The 14,611-nt window shown below is 34.5% G+C and overlaps 1 protein-coding gene across 5 annotated transcripts in view; it reads left to right on the plus strand.

The window, feature by feature from the left end:
* PARP8 (poly(ADP-ribose) polymerase family member 8) overlaps positions 1–14,611 on the plus strand; it is a 189,998-nt gene that overhangs the window by 80,866 nt on the left and 94,521 nt on the right. For 4 of the 5 annotated variants that reach the window (XM_001093952.5, XM_015140064.3, XM_078004415.1 and 1 more), the window contains one exon: positions 9,524–9,561. In XM_001093952.5, the coding sequence (XP_001093952.1) occupies positions 9,524–9,561 (38 nt within the window). Of the gene's footprint in view, positions 1–4,344; positions 5,073–9,523; positions 9,562–14,611 lie in introns of all 5 variants that reach the window. The other variant, XM_078004416.1, reaches the window with a different exon arrangement.

Here is a 14,611-nt window from a genome sequence, read left to right on the forward strand (position 1 = left end):
ATTACTTGTTCCCAGAAAGTCGAGGCTGCAGTAAGCTGTGATTGCGCCACTGCTCTCCAGCCTAGGGTGATAGAGTGAGACCTTTTCTCAAAAAAAAGTAAAAATAATAATTAAAAAAAGATTATATATTTGATATTCCACAAGAAATTAACTTGGAAATAACTTATTTTATTTGCCTTAAGTATTTAAGATGCTGAGGGTTGTATCATACTGTCGAAGTTCTCTGTAAATATTATAGTTTTGTTCCCTTGACTGGACAAAGCCTTAATTCAGCTATAGAGTTATTCAGTCATATTCAGTTTTTCCATCTTGGTATGCTGGGCAGATCATTTATAGCCGCTTTAAACTTTTTATGACCACTTTGAACTTGAACTTAGATATAAAACAGTGAAGGTAAAAACATCTACGTGTTACTGAATATTTATCAAAAGAATACTGAGTTACTTATAGTTACAAAGTGTTCAGTAAAGAAAAGCTCAGATATTAAACTTTTGGGATGCAATATGGGAATGGTATTTATATAATTAATCAAGGTGTCAGCATTTGATGGCTTGACATGATCTATCTACTATTCATATTTTATTGGAATTGTATTTGTGTCCTTTTATTTGTAGTCATGAGTAAAGAAAAAGAAGCACAGCTTTATTTAAATATAATGTTGTCTTTTGCATGGAACTAAGGTAGTGTAAAAAACCCATTTTTCTCACTTGCTTTTTAAAATATCATTAACAAAGCATGCATCAATGTTACTAATCAATGTCAGACTTAGTTCTCTCAAGTTCCTCCCTGTTAAGAAAATAGTTTACTTAGAAGTCCAAACATTTAACTTACAGTGTAATATTTAAGCATGGAAGTTGCTGACTTGACCGCTTCCCTAAAAAACAAACAAACAGACAAACAAACAAAAGCATTACTTTTGATCTTGTTACTTCACTTGCTGAAAGTATAACTTAAAAAATTACCAAAATAAATTTTGAAAATAGGAGAACATATTATTGAGAAACTAACTTAATGTTTATTGGGCAATAATCTTCATCCTTTTACCTTAGTAAAGGGTAATACGTAATTTATTTCATAGGTGAGAAAGATGTGTTTTTTTTTTTTTTTTTTTTTTTGAGGTGGAGTTTCGTTCTTGTTGCCCAGGCTGGAGTGCAATAGCATGATCTCGGCTCACTGCAACCTCTGCCTCCCGGGTACAAGTGATTCTCCTACCTCAGCCTTCAAGTAGCTGGCATTACAGGTGCACACAACCACGCCCAGCTAATTTTTTGTATTTTTAGTAGACATAGGGTTTTACCATATTGACCAGGCTGGTCTCGAACTCTTGAACTCAGGTGATCCGTCCGCCTTGGCCTCCCAAAGTGCCAGGATTACAGACGTGAGCCACCACACTTGGCTGCATTTTATTTTCTAGAATGAGAACTTACTGTTCTTGTCTTCTTCATGTTGAGTGGTTCCGAAGAAGGGTGGGAGCAGATACTGTGTGCAGTAGTTCATATAATTCTATTTTTGGCAGTTTGGCTTAAAAACAAACACATTTGTTCATTTTAAATAGTGCTACCATTAATATGTTTGTGGCTAGTTTTTTTTCCCACTCACATGGTTACATATGTTTGATAGATTTCGAATTGTGAAATTGTTAGATTAAATTAATAGAACAAAGTCCCAAATGGAATATGGGTTTATGAGTTCTGTGCAGCAAGTAGATGGATTAATCTTAGATTACAAGGACAGATATTTCCTTCTTCCTGAATACAAGGAGGGGGTATGAGCTTGTAGGTGGTTGGTGGAAGACAGAATAGAGGGAATGTCTTGAGGAAGTAACCATGTGATAATCTCTCTTAATGTGGAAAGAAAGCATTTTGATGAGAGTGAAAGGGTAGATTGTTACAGGGTGTTGGAAAGCTGTGAAAATTTGCAAAATAACTGAGAAGAAAAAGTAAGGGGGTCTATGAAGAATGGGTTTCTCAGGTTACTGAGCAGAGTTGTTAGTAGATGATATTGAGAACCACATGTCTGTAGCGCACCAGGCCCCTTAGTTTCATTGTCCTTTCCAGCAGCATTCAGAGCCCAGGTCCAGGAGCTGAGCATGCCAAATATGACCTAATCTGCAGTTTGGAGCTGGTAGGATCAGGTAGTCTGCAGGGGCAGGGTAGGGGCTGCACATTGAAGGAGTTGAAGATGCTGTGGAGAGAGCAGTTAGGTATCTAAAATCATGGGAAGATGAAAATGAAGCCCAGAGGGACTGGTAAAGACACAGAGAGTGAATGCATTGTTTAAGGATGTTAGAAGTAGGAGGAAAGGAGTGAGAGCTGGAAAATGATAAAATTGTGGTTAAAAAGTGGGGCATGGGAGTTTCAGATTTTAGAAGGAGAGCCATTCATTCCAAATCAAGCTTCAAGGTATAGCCATTTGGAGATTTGGTGAGCTAGAGGTAAGGGAAACGAGATCATGGAACTATGTGCAGCTTAACGTTGTCCAAATGGATGTGAGTGATGTCAAGATTTTTGGTAAAGAGGAAAAGAAGGTCCTAGAACTCTCTAATCCTGGATAAATGACAAAAAGATTGTAGCTCATAATGGTGAAGAATGAGGATGCTGTAGCTGATTGACCTGCACAATTTTAAATTTTTTTTTTTTTTTTTTTTTTAAGACGGAGTCTGGGTCAGTCGCCCAGGCTGGGGTGCAGTGGCCGGATCTCAGCTCACTGCAAGCTCCGCCTCCCGGGTTCACGCCGTTCTCCTGCCTCAGCCTCCCATGTAGCTGGGACTACAGGCGCCCGCCACCGTGCCCAGCTAAGTTTTGTATTTTTAGTAGAGACGGGGTTTCACCGTGTTAGTCAGGATGGTCTCGATCTCCTGACCCCTCGTGATCCGCCCATCTCGGCCTCCCAAAGTGCTGGGATTACAGGCGTGAGCCACCGCGCGGAAAATGTTTTTGGAAGATGAAATGATGATGAACATGAAAGTGAATGTTTTGGGAACTGAATGGCATTAAAGTAGCAAAGGTGAGCTTCTAGCATGCCCCAAATTACCTTCTAGCTTGAGACACTAGAGTTGGGTCTGGAGTTGGGTAGTGGGACAGAATCTCTTTCACTCTGCAGCACTTGAAGAGTAAGGAAGACAGAATTATAAGTGCTGGAGTGAATTTTCTTCTAGAAAGCTCCAGTGTGTCTGGGGATGAGATGTGGTCTCAGGTTTTAACTGCTGACTTGCAAGTGAACAAAGACTGAGACCTGACCAGACACGATGGCTCACATCTGTAATCCCAGAGCTTTGGGAGACTTGAGGCCATTGCATTCCAGCCTAGGTGACAAAGTGAAACCTTGTCTCCAAAACATAAATAAATAAATAAATAAGATTAAAAATAAATTGATTAAATAAAATTGAGATCTGTACTCATAAGCATCTTAGCTAGGGTAGAGAATTGTTTGTCATGTGCAAGTTTTTGTTTCTGCCTTTTGCTTTTTCTTATTTAAATTCTTAAAGTATGATCTAGCTGGGAAGGATAAAAGATATGAGGATGTAGTTTATTGGAGAAATTCTTTTAAATATTAGCTGGTAAGTAAAAAGGTAATGTGCAATAAAATACTGGTTTTTACTTGTTCTGTCAAAACCTCTGGGTGTTGTTGAAAAGGCATAAACTGAGGATCCAGGAGTTTTACGCTACAGATGGCAGTTATGGGCCCTGTTTATAAAATACAGATAATGAATTAGTGCATTGAAAAAGTCTTTTAAGTCTAAAATTCTTTCATGTTCAAGCCTAAGTTCCAATCTTTATTACATAAGAACTACCATCTTCCACTACTTTTGAAAGACTCTTCTTAGGTCCATGAACTTGGCAGTTCAGACCAAACTCTATCTATCTGTTCTTAGCTCATTGCAGACATTTCAGAAGGAAAAGGATGGTAATGGAGTGATTGGGAAGTGTAGATACAAGAATGACCTTATGAAATGGTTTCAATTATAGGACTAAACAAATATATGAACAAAATACAAGATTAGGTAGATATGGAACAACTGACGGCTGCTCTGGGAACTCCTTTGGTAGTTGTTGGCTATTGGGAGATGTCTTTTGTTGGGCCAGATGCTTTCAGAGGAAAAAGAGGTGAGAGTAACCATTTTGTTCAAAAATTATTGAGGTGCAATAAAATAATTTTTAGATTCTGGTTTCAAAGTTGTGACTTTAAGGATCATACATCACACTATTCATATAATATATACCAAACACATATTTGAGTGACCTGAGTTTCTCTGGCAAAGCACCTCAGTGTAATTAATTGTAAGTCAGCATATCACAAAATACTGAAGGATTTTTTTTTTTTTTTTTTTTTTTCTCTGAATAGGAATTCAGAGCTTGCTCCAGGGATGTGAGGACAAAAGATGAGTATGACTTTTAAAAGGAATTCAGAGGTTGCTCCAGATTTTGCTTTCTTCTCACGTCCACATTCTTTCACTTTGACTTATGCTTCTTGACAATATTTTCTGCCTGCTATATGGTATTTATTATGTACAGCACATACTAACAGTACTCTGAAATCTACTTAAACTTTGCTCTTTCCACTTTTTTTTGGTACTACCCATTAGATCCTTGAGCCAATCATCAATGTCTGCTTATACTAGATTGTTTCCCTTAGAACTCTGTAAGCCACAAAGTGAAACTGATTAGGGTTTTACAGTCCTGGTGATTTTCCTTCTGGTATACCACTGAGAAAATGCTGTCGCACAAGGGGCTGATGAATCATTTTACAGGATTTTTGTTTGCTATTTTCTATCTGAAAAATTAGGTATGTTCACGAACATGGGAATGTCTCCTAATATCATGAGGACAATAAGACCATAAAATAAAATAATCAGTGTTGGTTTGGGTCTCTGATAAATGCAGTATATTGTACTTTTTAGCAAATTGAGTACCCGAGAGAACATTCATTCATGTAAATTTCACTTCTATAAATTTTAATTGCTTCTACTGGAAGCTGACTAAAATTATTCGGCACCTGCTGCTATGTGTCTGGCATTGTCCTGGGGTCCTTGCACCTGTTAAGCCATTAAATCATCACAGCAGGCTGTTAAGGTAGGTATGGATTCTTCCATTTTACTAAATAGAGATTGAGTCTGTGGGTGTTTAACTAACTTTTCTTATGCCTCCCAGCTAGTAAGCCTCAAAGCTGCATTGGACTCTTGTTTGTCTGTCTTGAACTACAACAGGCCCTCTAACTGGAGGTAGACAAAGGAATGAATTAAGGCCTCATTTTGGATTCAGACATTGATTTAGATGAAAAATGAAGCCCATTGCGGTTGGTTGAGATGGTAGGCTGTTGGGAATTAATTCAGCTTAGTACTGAATATAATCTCTGGCATGGCATTGCCAAGCTTCTGTCACATAACACCGCCAGATCAGAAGGTGCCTTGATCATCAGTTTTATTTCTACGTAGTACCATTCGACAGTATAAGGGAATCGATCATGGGAAAATGAATTCATATGGGGTCATAGTGTACATTTCCCCCAGCTTGTTTGCGGCACCGTTTTCATGGATATTTTATCTTCTAATGTTTGGCATGTTGATTCAGGACCATGATTTCCAAAGCTGCTCTATTGGCTGGGGTCCAACATCTGCCATTTGTTCCTGCATTCTTATTCCCAATACATACCTTTTCACTGATATTTGCTCATATTTTACTACTATGATAGCTTCTCAGTCTGATCTCTCTTTTCTTCAATCCATCCTAAATATTAGCTATCAGAGTACCTTGTTCAAAATACTAATTCTGCCTGGGAATACTATTATGCCTCATACTATCTGATTCCATTTGTGTATCATTCTTGAAATGATAAAACATTTAGAGCTAGGGAACTGGTTAGTGGCTGTTGGGCTTAAGGATGCTTAGGTGAAGGGAGATGGATATGTCTCTAAAAAAGGTGGCACAAGGGAAATTTTTATGTGATCAAATAGCTCTGTATTTTGTTTGCTGTAATGGGTATATGATGCACATGTGATAAAATAACGTAGAACTATATACTCAAACTTTGCACTAATGTCAATTTCCAGGATTTGATATTTACTGTAGGTACATAACATGTAAGCAATGAAGGAAACTGGGTAATATACATGAGACCTTTGTACAGTCTTTTCAAATTTATGTGAGTCTATATTATATAAAAAGTTAAAAAAAAATACTACTGTGCTTTAAAATGTTCAAGTTCCTTTGTCTGTCATAGTTATTATGTATCATATTCTCTGGTTCCCTCTAAATTAATCATCCAAAGGTATTGCCTCTGATATATATATTTTTTTCTATTTAAATCTTATTTGGCATTAACACAATGTTTGGCTCATACCAGGTTACCATAAAGTGGTCCTTGAGTTAATACTGGGATTAATGGTTTTAATCCCGGTGCTTTGAAAGGCTGAGGCAGGAAGATCACTTGAGGCCAGGTGTTTGAGACCAGCCTGGGCAATACAGCGAGACCCCTGTCTCTACCAAAAATAAAATAAATTAACTGGATGCGGTGGTGCAAATCTGTAGTCCAATCTACCCAGGAGGCTTCAGGGGACAGTTGCTTGAGCCCAGGAGTTTGAGGTTACAGTGAGCTATGATCCAGCTTGGGCAACAGAGCAAGGCCTCGTCTCTAAAAAAATTTTTTTTTTAATTGAACAAATTTGCTTTATGAAAGAAAAATGTATCAAACTTGGTCTCATTACTAATCATACTTCTTTTCTACTCATCTACTTATTCAGTTTTTTTTTTTTTTTTTTTTTGTCTCTACCTAATCTCTTTCCAAGGACTGAGCAGCATGCCAGGGATTTGACTGGTGGAGTTGGGAACTCTATTCAAGGACTTAAGACTCAACTGTCATAAGGACAAGATGAGCCAGGGAACCCAGGGTATAAGCTGTGTTGACTCAACGTTCATCCATCCATTCAAATTTATTGAGATTTGTGTTATAGCTCAGTATATGGTCTATCTTGATATTCTGCAGTTATAGTGTTCTATGAAAATCAGTTTCACATATTCTGTGTCTTTAATTTTTTTTTCTTTTTGGTTTGGTTCTGTTAATTACTCAAATTATGATTGTTGAGTTGTTCATTTTTCCTGTATTTATGTCAGGTTTTGCCTCATATATTATGAAGTTTTGTTATTAGGTGCATACACATTTATGATTGGTATGCCTTCTTCCTAAAAAACTGACACTTTTATCATTATGAATGATCTCTGTATCTTCAGTCCTCAGTCTTCTGATGCTTATTGTTTGTGTGGAGTATCTTTTCCATTCTTTGCTTTAAATCTGTATGTGTCTTTATATTTAATATGGATCTCTTAAAGATAGCATAGACCTTGCTTTTTTATCCATTCTGGTCATCTTTTCCTTTTATTCAGTGTGTCTTATTCCATTAACATTCAATGCAGTTATTGATATGATTAGATTCGGGCTGTATTTACTTTTTGTTTTCTATTTTGTGCCTTCTGTTTTTTGTTCCTCCTTTCCTGCTTTCTTTTGGATTAAATCTTCCAAAATGATTTTTAGAATTATTGTGTAATTTATCTATTAGCTTTTTAAGGAGTTTGTGTGTGTGTATGTGTTCATGTGTACTTGCTATAGGGATATTTCCTTAACTTTTCTGATAGTTATTATTTAGGGGTAATATATCATTTTACATTGTATGTAAGGATTTTGCAACTTCATTTTACATAATATGCAAGGACCCTGCAACTGTTTAAGACCATCCTACCCGTCCCTGTTACAATGCTATAATCATATGTATGTGAAGTGCTATAATTTTACTTTTTAACAGTCAAATATATTTTTAAAACATTAAAAAAATCGTGTTTCATATTTACAGTTTTCGGTGCTTTTGATTCTTTTGACTTTCCCGTCTGGTATTATTCATCCAGAAGAGCTTTGTTTAGGACTTCTTATACTGCAGGTCTGCTGGGGACCAATTTTCACAATTTTATTTTATTTGAAAGTTGCTTTATTTTGCCTTTATTTTTGGTGCATACGTATGTATAATGTGTGGACTGAATGGAGAATTCTGGCTGGATGGTTGTCTCCTCCCCTCCCCAAAAGTCAACATTGGTTCTTATCACTGTTTCCTCGTGTGTAATGTGTCATTTTATTTTTCTCTGACTTCTTTCAGAATGTTTCCTTACATTTGGTTTTCAGCAGTTTGACTACTTGTACCTGGCTGTAATTTGCTTTGTGCTTTCCTATTTCAGATTTTCTGAGCTTCTTTATTCAACACATCTTTGTCTTTCACTCAAGTTGGAAAATTTTCAGCTCTTCTTGATATTTTCTGCATTATTCTTTCTTTCTTCAGCCTTCTAAAACTCTAATATACAAATGTTTGCTCTTTTGCTAGTGCTCCATAAGTCCCTAATAGTCTGTTTTTGTTTGTTTCTGTATTCTTCAGGTTGGTTTTTCCTTTACATCCTTAAGTATACTTATAATAACTGTTTTAACATTATGGTGGGCTAATCCCAACACTTGGACCTTCTTTTCTCTTGAAAATAGGTTACATTTTTCTGTTTGTACATATATTAAGTGATTTCTGATCATATTGGATTCACACTGTGAATGATGCTTTGAGTAGATTCTGTCTTCTGTATGTTCCTTTAAAGAGAATTAGGTTTTTTTTTTTTTTTTTTTTTTTTTTTTTTTTTTTTGTCATAACAGGAAGATAATTTGGCTGAAAGCAAACTAAAATTTGACCTTTCTGTGGCAGGTGGCAGCTTCACTGATGCAGTCAGATAGCTAATGTTAAACATGTGCTGTGTGTCATGCACCAAAATAAATGATGACACTACAAATATAAATAGACGTAGATCTTAACCGCATGGGGCTTGCTATCTAGTTGACAGAGATAGAAAATGAACAGATAAATATGTTCAATTTTCATGTCATATGAGATAAGGACATAGAGGCAGAGGGTTACTGAGAAGGGAGTTGTGCAATTGTTAAAATATAATTTAAAAATTGTTTTGAAACAACTCAATCCTTATGAAAACAGAATAAAGTTTATATATGTGTGTGTGTGTGTGCATGATGAAAGATTGATAATATTACTTATACTTCCATTATATTTTGTTAATTCTTTTAGAAAAAAACCAAGATTATCCAAAGTACTTCATATTTTGGGGAAACAATATTAAAAATGTTTAAATTCTCAGGTGCTATACTAAATAAGAGAAATACTTTTTTGGTAAGAAAAGATGATTTGATGAAATCTGAGCAAAGAATATAAATGCTCATATAATAGGAAAAATAGACCTTGCTGAAATAAAAGACCTATCTAAAGATAAAGCCTTGTAGGGAGAAAGATATTTCAAAACTGTTAGACTAAGATTCATTTAGACTAATGGAAAGCGTATTTTAAAAAACATGTAAGTTTCTTATGTTGGATGTAAAAGTGGTTTTATACTTATATCTGTATAACTGAATGGGTAATATCGGGTTGGTCTGTCTTTTATAAAAACCTGTTTACCTTAGCAGTAACTTGAACCTTTTTTTCTTGTTTTAACAGTGTATCCTACGCAGTACATGTATCTGAAGATTACCCAGGTATGGTTTTCTCGTTTTATTACAGATATTCATATCAGGGTTCCTTTGAATATTTTTTTCTTCTGGGTATGTAAAACACATATAAATATATCAAGGGGTGAAACATTGGTAGAGGAAGCCTTAAAGCTATAGAAGAATTCTGCCGACTGCCTGCGAAGTACATGTCTTACTCTGAGACACAGTGCAGAATCAAAATAATTTCCCAATGAAAACTTCTTTAAAGATTCCTATGATGGTTCCAGGCTGTACATTAACATCATTACAATTAAAATAAATATTCTCTCAATGGTCTAATTGTTAGTTTCAAACATCATTTGGCCTTTCAGAATGTAAAAATAATAGGTAACACTTATTTTTCAGTCAGTTTTCTAAGTGAGTGTGTGTGTGTATCTATTTTTTCTTTTTAGTATTAAAAAATAGTGATTAGTTCATAGTTTGGTATGGAGATAATGTAAAACTTACTTGTTTAGCATTTAAGTATTTTCTGCGGCAGTTTGCATTAAGCATTTAATCATTTTATAAGATTGTTACATTTGAAAATACTTTCTTAAATCACAAACTTCCTTGCAATTATTTTGCTATGCTCTCCAAATGTTTTAAGCATAGTATTCTATAAAACTGTTGTACAGTTATACAATGAGATTATTCATTAAGGCTATGCCTATTTTTAATAGCAATACAAAAAGTGTTCTAAAGAAATTTTACTGGAAGAACCAATACAAGAAGTATTTATAAGAAAAATGCTTTTTGTAGATGGTTAGGCAATCAGCCCTGTCTGATAGTATAGCATGTTTTTGATGATATGTTTGCCGAGTATGTTATGAAAATAGAGGCCCCCCTATTTATTGTAAATATAAAAATTAATGTGCTTTTCATCTGAGGCAGATCATAGAGATGTCAGCCATGAGAGGTACAGTAGGACTTTAAGTCAAGGTAATAGAAATAATAGTGCAAATTAAAGCCCAAGTTGAAGACACTAAGTGAATTAATCTGTAGCACAGAATATGTATGGTAGAAGATGCCTTTAGTAAACCAAGTGGACCAAGTGTTTAGCTCCCTCTTGTGGTCAAGAGGTATTACTTGGGCTTTTTCTCACTTTAAGGGAGCCCCACCTGGAAATGCCAATATACAAACATTGAAATTCTAAAAAAAAGTATTGATTATCATTTGTGCTCTTTTTACTGAATTGTCTAATTGGAGCAAGTTTGCAATGAATTTTCAATATAACTTCATTTCCAAAAGGAAGGAGTGTAAGTATATATATTTAATCTGTTTGGTGAAAGTAGGTTGTTATGCTGCAATAAAATACAATTACAGAAGACGAAGATTAGTGCATTCTGGTTTAAATACTGGGGCAGAATTTTCAATTGGTTGATGTAACCAGTATATCAAAATACACTGTCCAGTGGACAGTATTCCAAGTATTTGCACATACATAATTTCATTTGATTCTCAATGCCAGTCTGTATGAAAGGCAAAACAGGGCAGTTTAAAATATAAATTCATACTTAGAGAAGTGTACTGAGAGATGGCAAGTATTAAATAACATTTTCCCAAAACATGTAGTTTGGAGATAAAAATCAAGTCTGTAATTACGTTCTGATTCCCGTTGCCTCTGGGGAAGTAGTGTTAGTATTTTTATGGAGCTTTCTTCACAGTGAACATTAATATGATAATGTTTTCCCCAGTATTAAATTTTAATCTACATTTATTTGTACTAAGAGTTGTTGGTTAATATGCTTGACTTTTTAGGTAGACATCTTGTTTTATAACTTCTATGTTTGTTCTTCCTTTCCAACATTTATACCTGTTCTTGTTGGCACTGGAATAATTTTTAATAATAGATATGAAAGTTGGCAGCTTTGTATCTTTTCTCAAAATTAGTGAGCATGCTTCCAGTTGTTTTCAGAAAGGAAATTACTCTTTTTCTCATTTACCAAGGTTTTTTTTTTTTTTTAAATGAATATTAAGTCTTTATCAAACTACTGTTTGGCATCTGTTGAGGTGGTATATCTACTTTTTCCTTTAAACAATAAAGTAACAAATTATATTAGCAAATAACTCAATGTTGATCTATGAGAATTATGTGTTTTGTCATATACTTTAACATTAAAGACCTTAAGTTGCTGAAGGAATTAAACAACTCTTTGAGCATTTGCTAGAACTTGCAGACAAATCTGTCTGAGCTTTTTAGGGATGGTTCTGGGGCAGTTATCTTATTATTCTGCCGTGATTATTATCTCTTCTGTTTTCCTATTTCTTAGTCATTTTAAAATAGGTCTTCTTCTTGAAAGTTTCTATGTTGGTGAAATGTCCAAATTTTTAGCAAAAGTATAGTATTTGGTCTGTAATTGTAAAAATCTTCCATGTCTGGTTATTTCTCCTGGCCCATTTTTATTGTTTAAATTTGTTCTTGTTCTTCCCTCTGTTGGTTTGTCTTCCAAATAGTTTGTCCATTTAAAAGAATATTTCAGACAAATAGCTCTTTTTAATGTTGCATCCAATTTCTAAATGCAGTAATCTTGATACAACATTTATTAATTCCTTCTAATAATATAGCTTAGGCCGCCCCACCTTCTCCTGGATTATTTGGATCAGTAATTAACTAATCATCTAAGTTTGAACATAGGAAATTTTCTTTGCTCTATGAAAATGTATCAGTATTATCCTCCAAAGTCAAGATTACATCATTCTAGCTTATGTCCCTAAGAACAGATTTGTCCTTTTATGATTGTGATCTATTAATTAACTTGTGCCATCTATTGAAATTTATTTCATAGTTTTAGTGAAATGAAAATTTAGAGGGTCTTTATTGAGTCAGCATACATAATAGCATGTATATAAGTGAAATACTAAATGATATGTTGACTGTTCATAATTAAGTGAAGAAATAGAGCAGCCTTCTGATTTACTTGTACTTCTTTGTGTATTTTATACTGAAGACAGTTTTTATTTTTTAATGTAAGAGAATGGATTACACAATAGTTGTGTGTATTACAAGTCACAGGTTGGCTCTGCTATAATGGCAGAACTCTTTAATTTTCTCTTTCCACTTTTAATTAGGAAGGCTTACCTACTATTGGGAGTGGACTCTCTTATCCCTAGTAGAGGAATGAAGGGGTACTTTCTGGATCCTCTACTACCTGTGAGTCCAAAGAGTCTTGACCTACATGATATACTTGAGCATTAGGTATAGCTTGTGAATAAACCTCTTCAGTGAGAATTAGTATCCTATACAGTCTATATCAAATTACAGCCCCAAAAATGTAATTGTTTTTATACCTAATAAGCATTTATATTTTATAAGATATTGCAACTTTTTAGTGACAATACTTTCCATATTTAGAAAAGCACATGGTATAGTGGCAAAACATCGATTTTTGGATTCAGGCAGATTCAAGTTTTACCACTTACTAGTGTATAGGTAATTAATAAGTAATTTGAGCAAAGTATTTAATTTTTCTGAGCCTTAGTTTCCTAGTATTTAAAATAGGGATAATAAATGACTGCAGTAGGGGATCAGGTGAAATTATAGAGAAAATTCAGCAAAAATATCGAGAATGTACATGAAATCAATATAATTATTTTTTAGAGTTATAATTATTTATCTTAAGTTATACAGCAGTGAGGGGTGGAATAACTTGACTTAGATGATGCTGTATTTGAAGCAGAATAAAAGCAACAGTTTAAGAAATACTAAATACTATAAAACATACACATTAAAAATCTAACTGTCCCCAGAGGTTTTCAGGAAAAAAAAAGGGGGGAGGAGCTTAGAAGTCAAGATGGAGAATTCCAGTGAAGGAATTTGAGTTTAAAAACATTCTTATTCTGTCACTTACTCATTCTATTACTTTAAGTCCTTTCTTTAACACTTTTTACACTCCACTTTCTCCTGTAAACAAATATGTTGTTTTTACAAATGTCAAAATAATTTGAGGAAGATTTAGAAGGAATTAAGCAACAACAAAAAGCCAATAGAATGGATTCATACAGATGGGATGATCATCAAAGATCATGTGCAAACCTCTCATTGTATAGCTATAACTGTGGCTTAGGCTAAAGGAGATCAACAGCTAGTTGGCAGTAGTGTCTAGATTTTTCTAAATCTTAAAATATTTAATTGTCAAAGATTGAATATATTCAAGGTATACAATATGATGATTTGATGTATGTATACATATGTAGTGATTACCACAATCAAATTAATTAACATATCCATCACCACCCATGTTATACATTAGGTCCCAGAACTTGTTGATTTTATAGCTTTAACTGAAAGTTTGTACCCTTTAGCTAATATCTCCCTGTGTCCCCCAACCCCTGGCCACCATTGTTCTTACTCTCTGCTTATACTAGTTCAACTTTTTTAGATTCCACGTAGAAGTGAAATCATGCAGTATTTATCTTTCTGTGTCTGGCTTATTTCACTTGGCTTATGTAACGTCCTCTGTGTTCATCCATGTTGTTGCAGATGGCAGGATTTCATTCTTTTTTAGTTGCTGAGTGTAATATTCTGTTGTATATATGTACCACAGTTTCTTTATGCAACCGTCCATTGATGGACACTTAAGTTGTTTCCACTTCTTAGCTATTGTGAATAATGCCACAGTGAACATAGTGGTGGAGATATCGCTTCAAGATACTGATTCCATTTCCTCTGGATCTTAAAAGGATTGCTAAACTGTGTAAAGTAGAAGAAATAGGTAAATTCCTAGAGACATGCAACCTATGAAGACTGAATCATAAAATAATAGCAGGCCAATGATCAGTAAAGAGATCAAATCAGTAATCAAAAATCTTCCAAAAAGGAAAAGCCCAGGACTAGAGTGCTTTGAATTCAGAGCTAAGTGAATTCTTTCAAATAATTGAACCAGCTTCTAGATTTAATGTGCTTTCTTTCCTGTCCTACGTTTCTGATCATAAATTGGGTCTGTCTCTGTGATCTGATCTGGCCTATTATGTAATAATGGCAATTTAATAAATAATATCATGAAACCTGAAAACATTTTTATTTGGGGTAAATTAAGCCAAAATAAGAAATTACATG

This window comes from Macaca mulatta, chromosome 6 (genome assembly GCF_049350105.2).
Source record: "Macaca mulatta isolate MMU2019108-1 chromosome 6, T2T-MMU8v2.0, whole genome shotgun sequence".
Taxonomy (NCBI): domain Eukaryota; kingdom Metazoa; phylum Chordata; class Mammalia; order Primates; family Cercopithecidae; genus Macaca; species Macaca mulatta.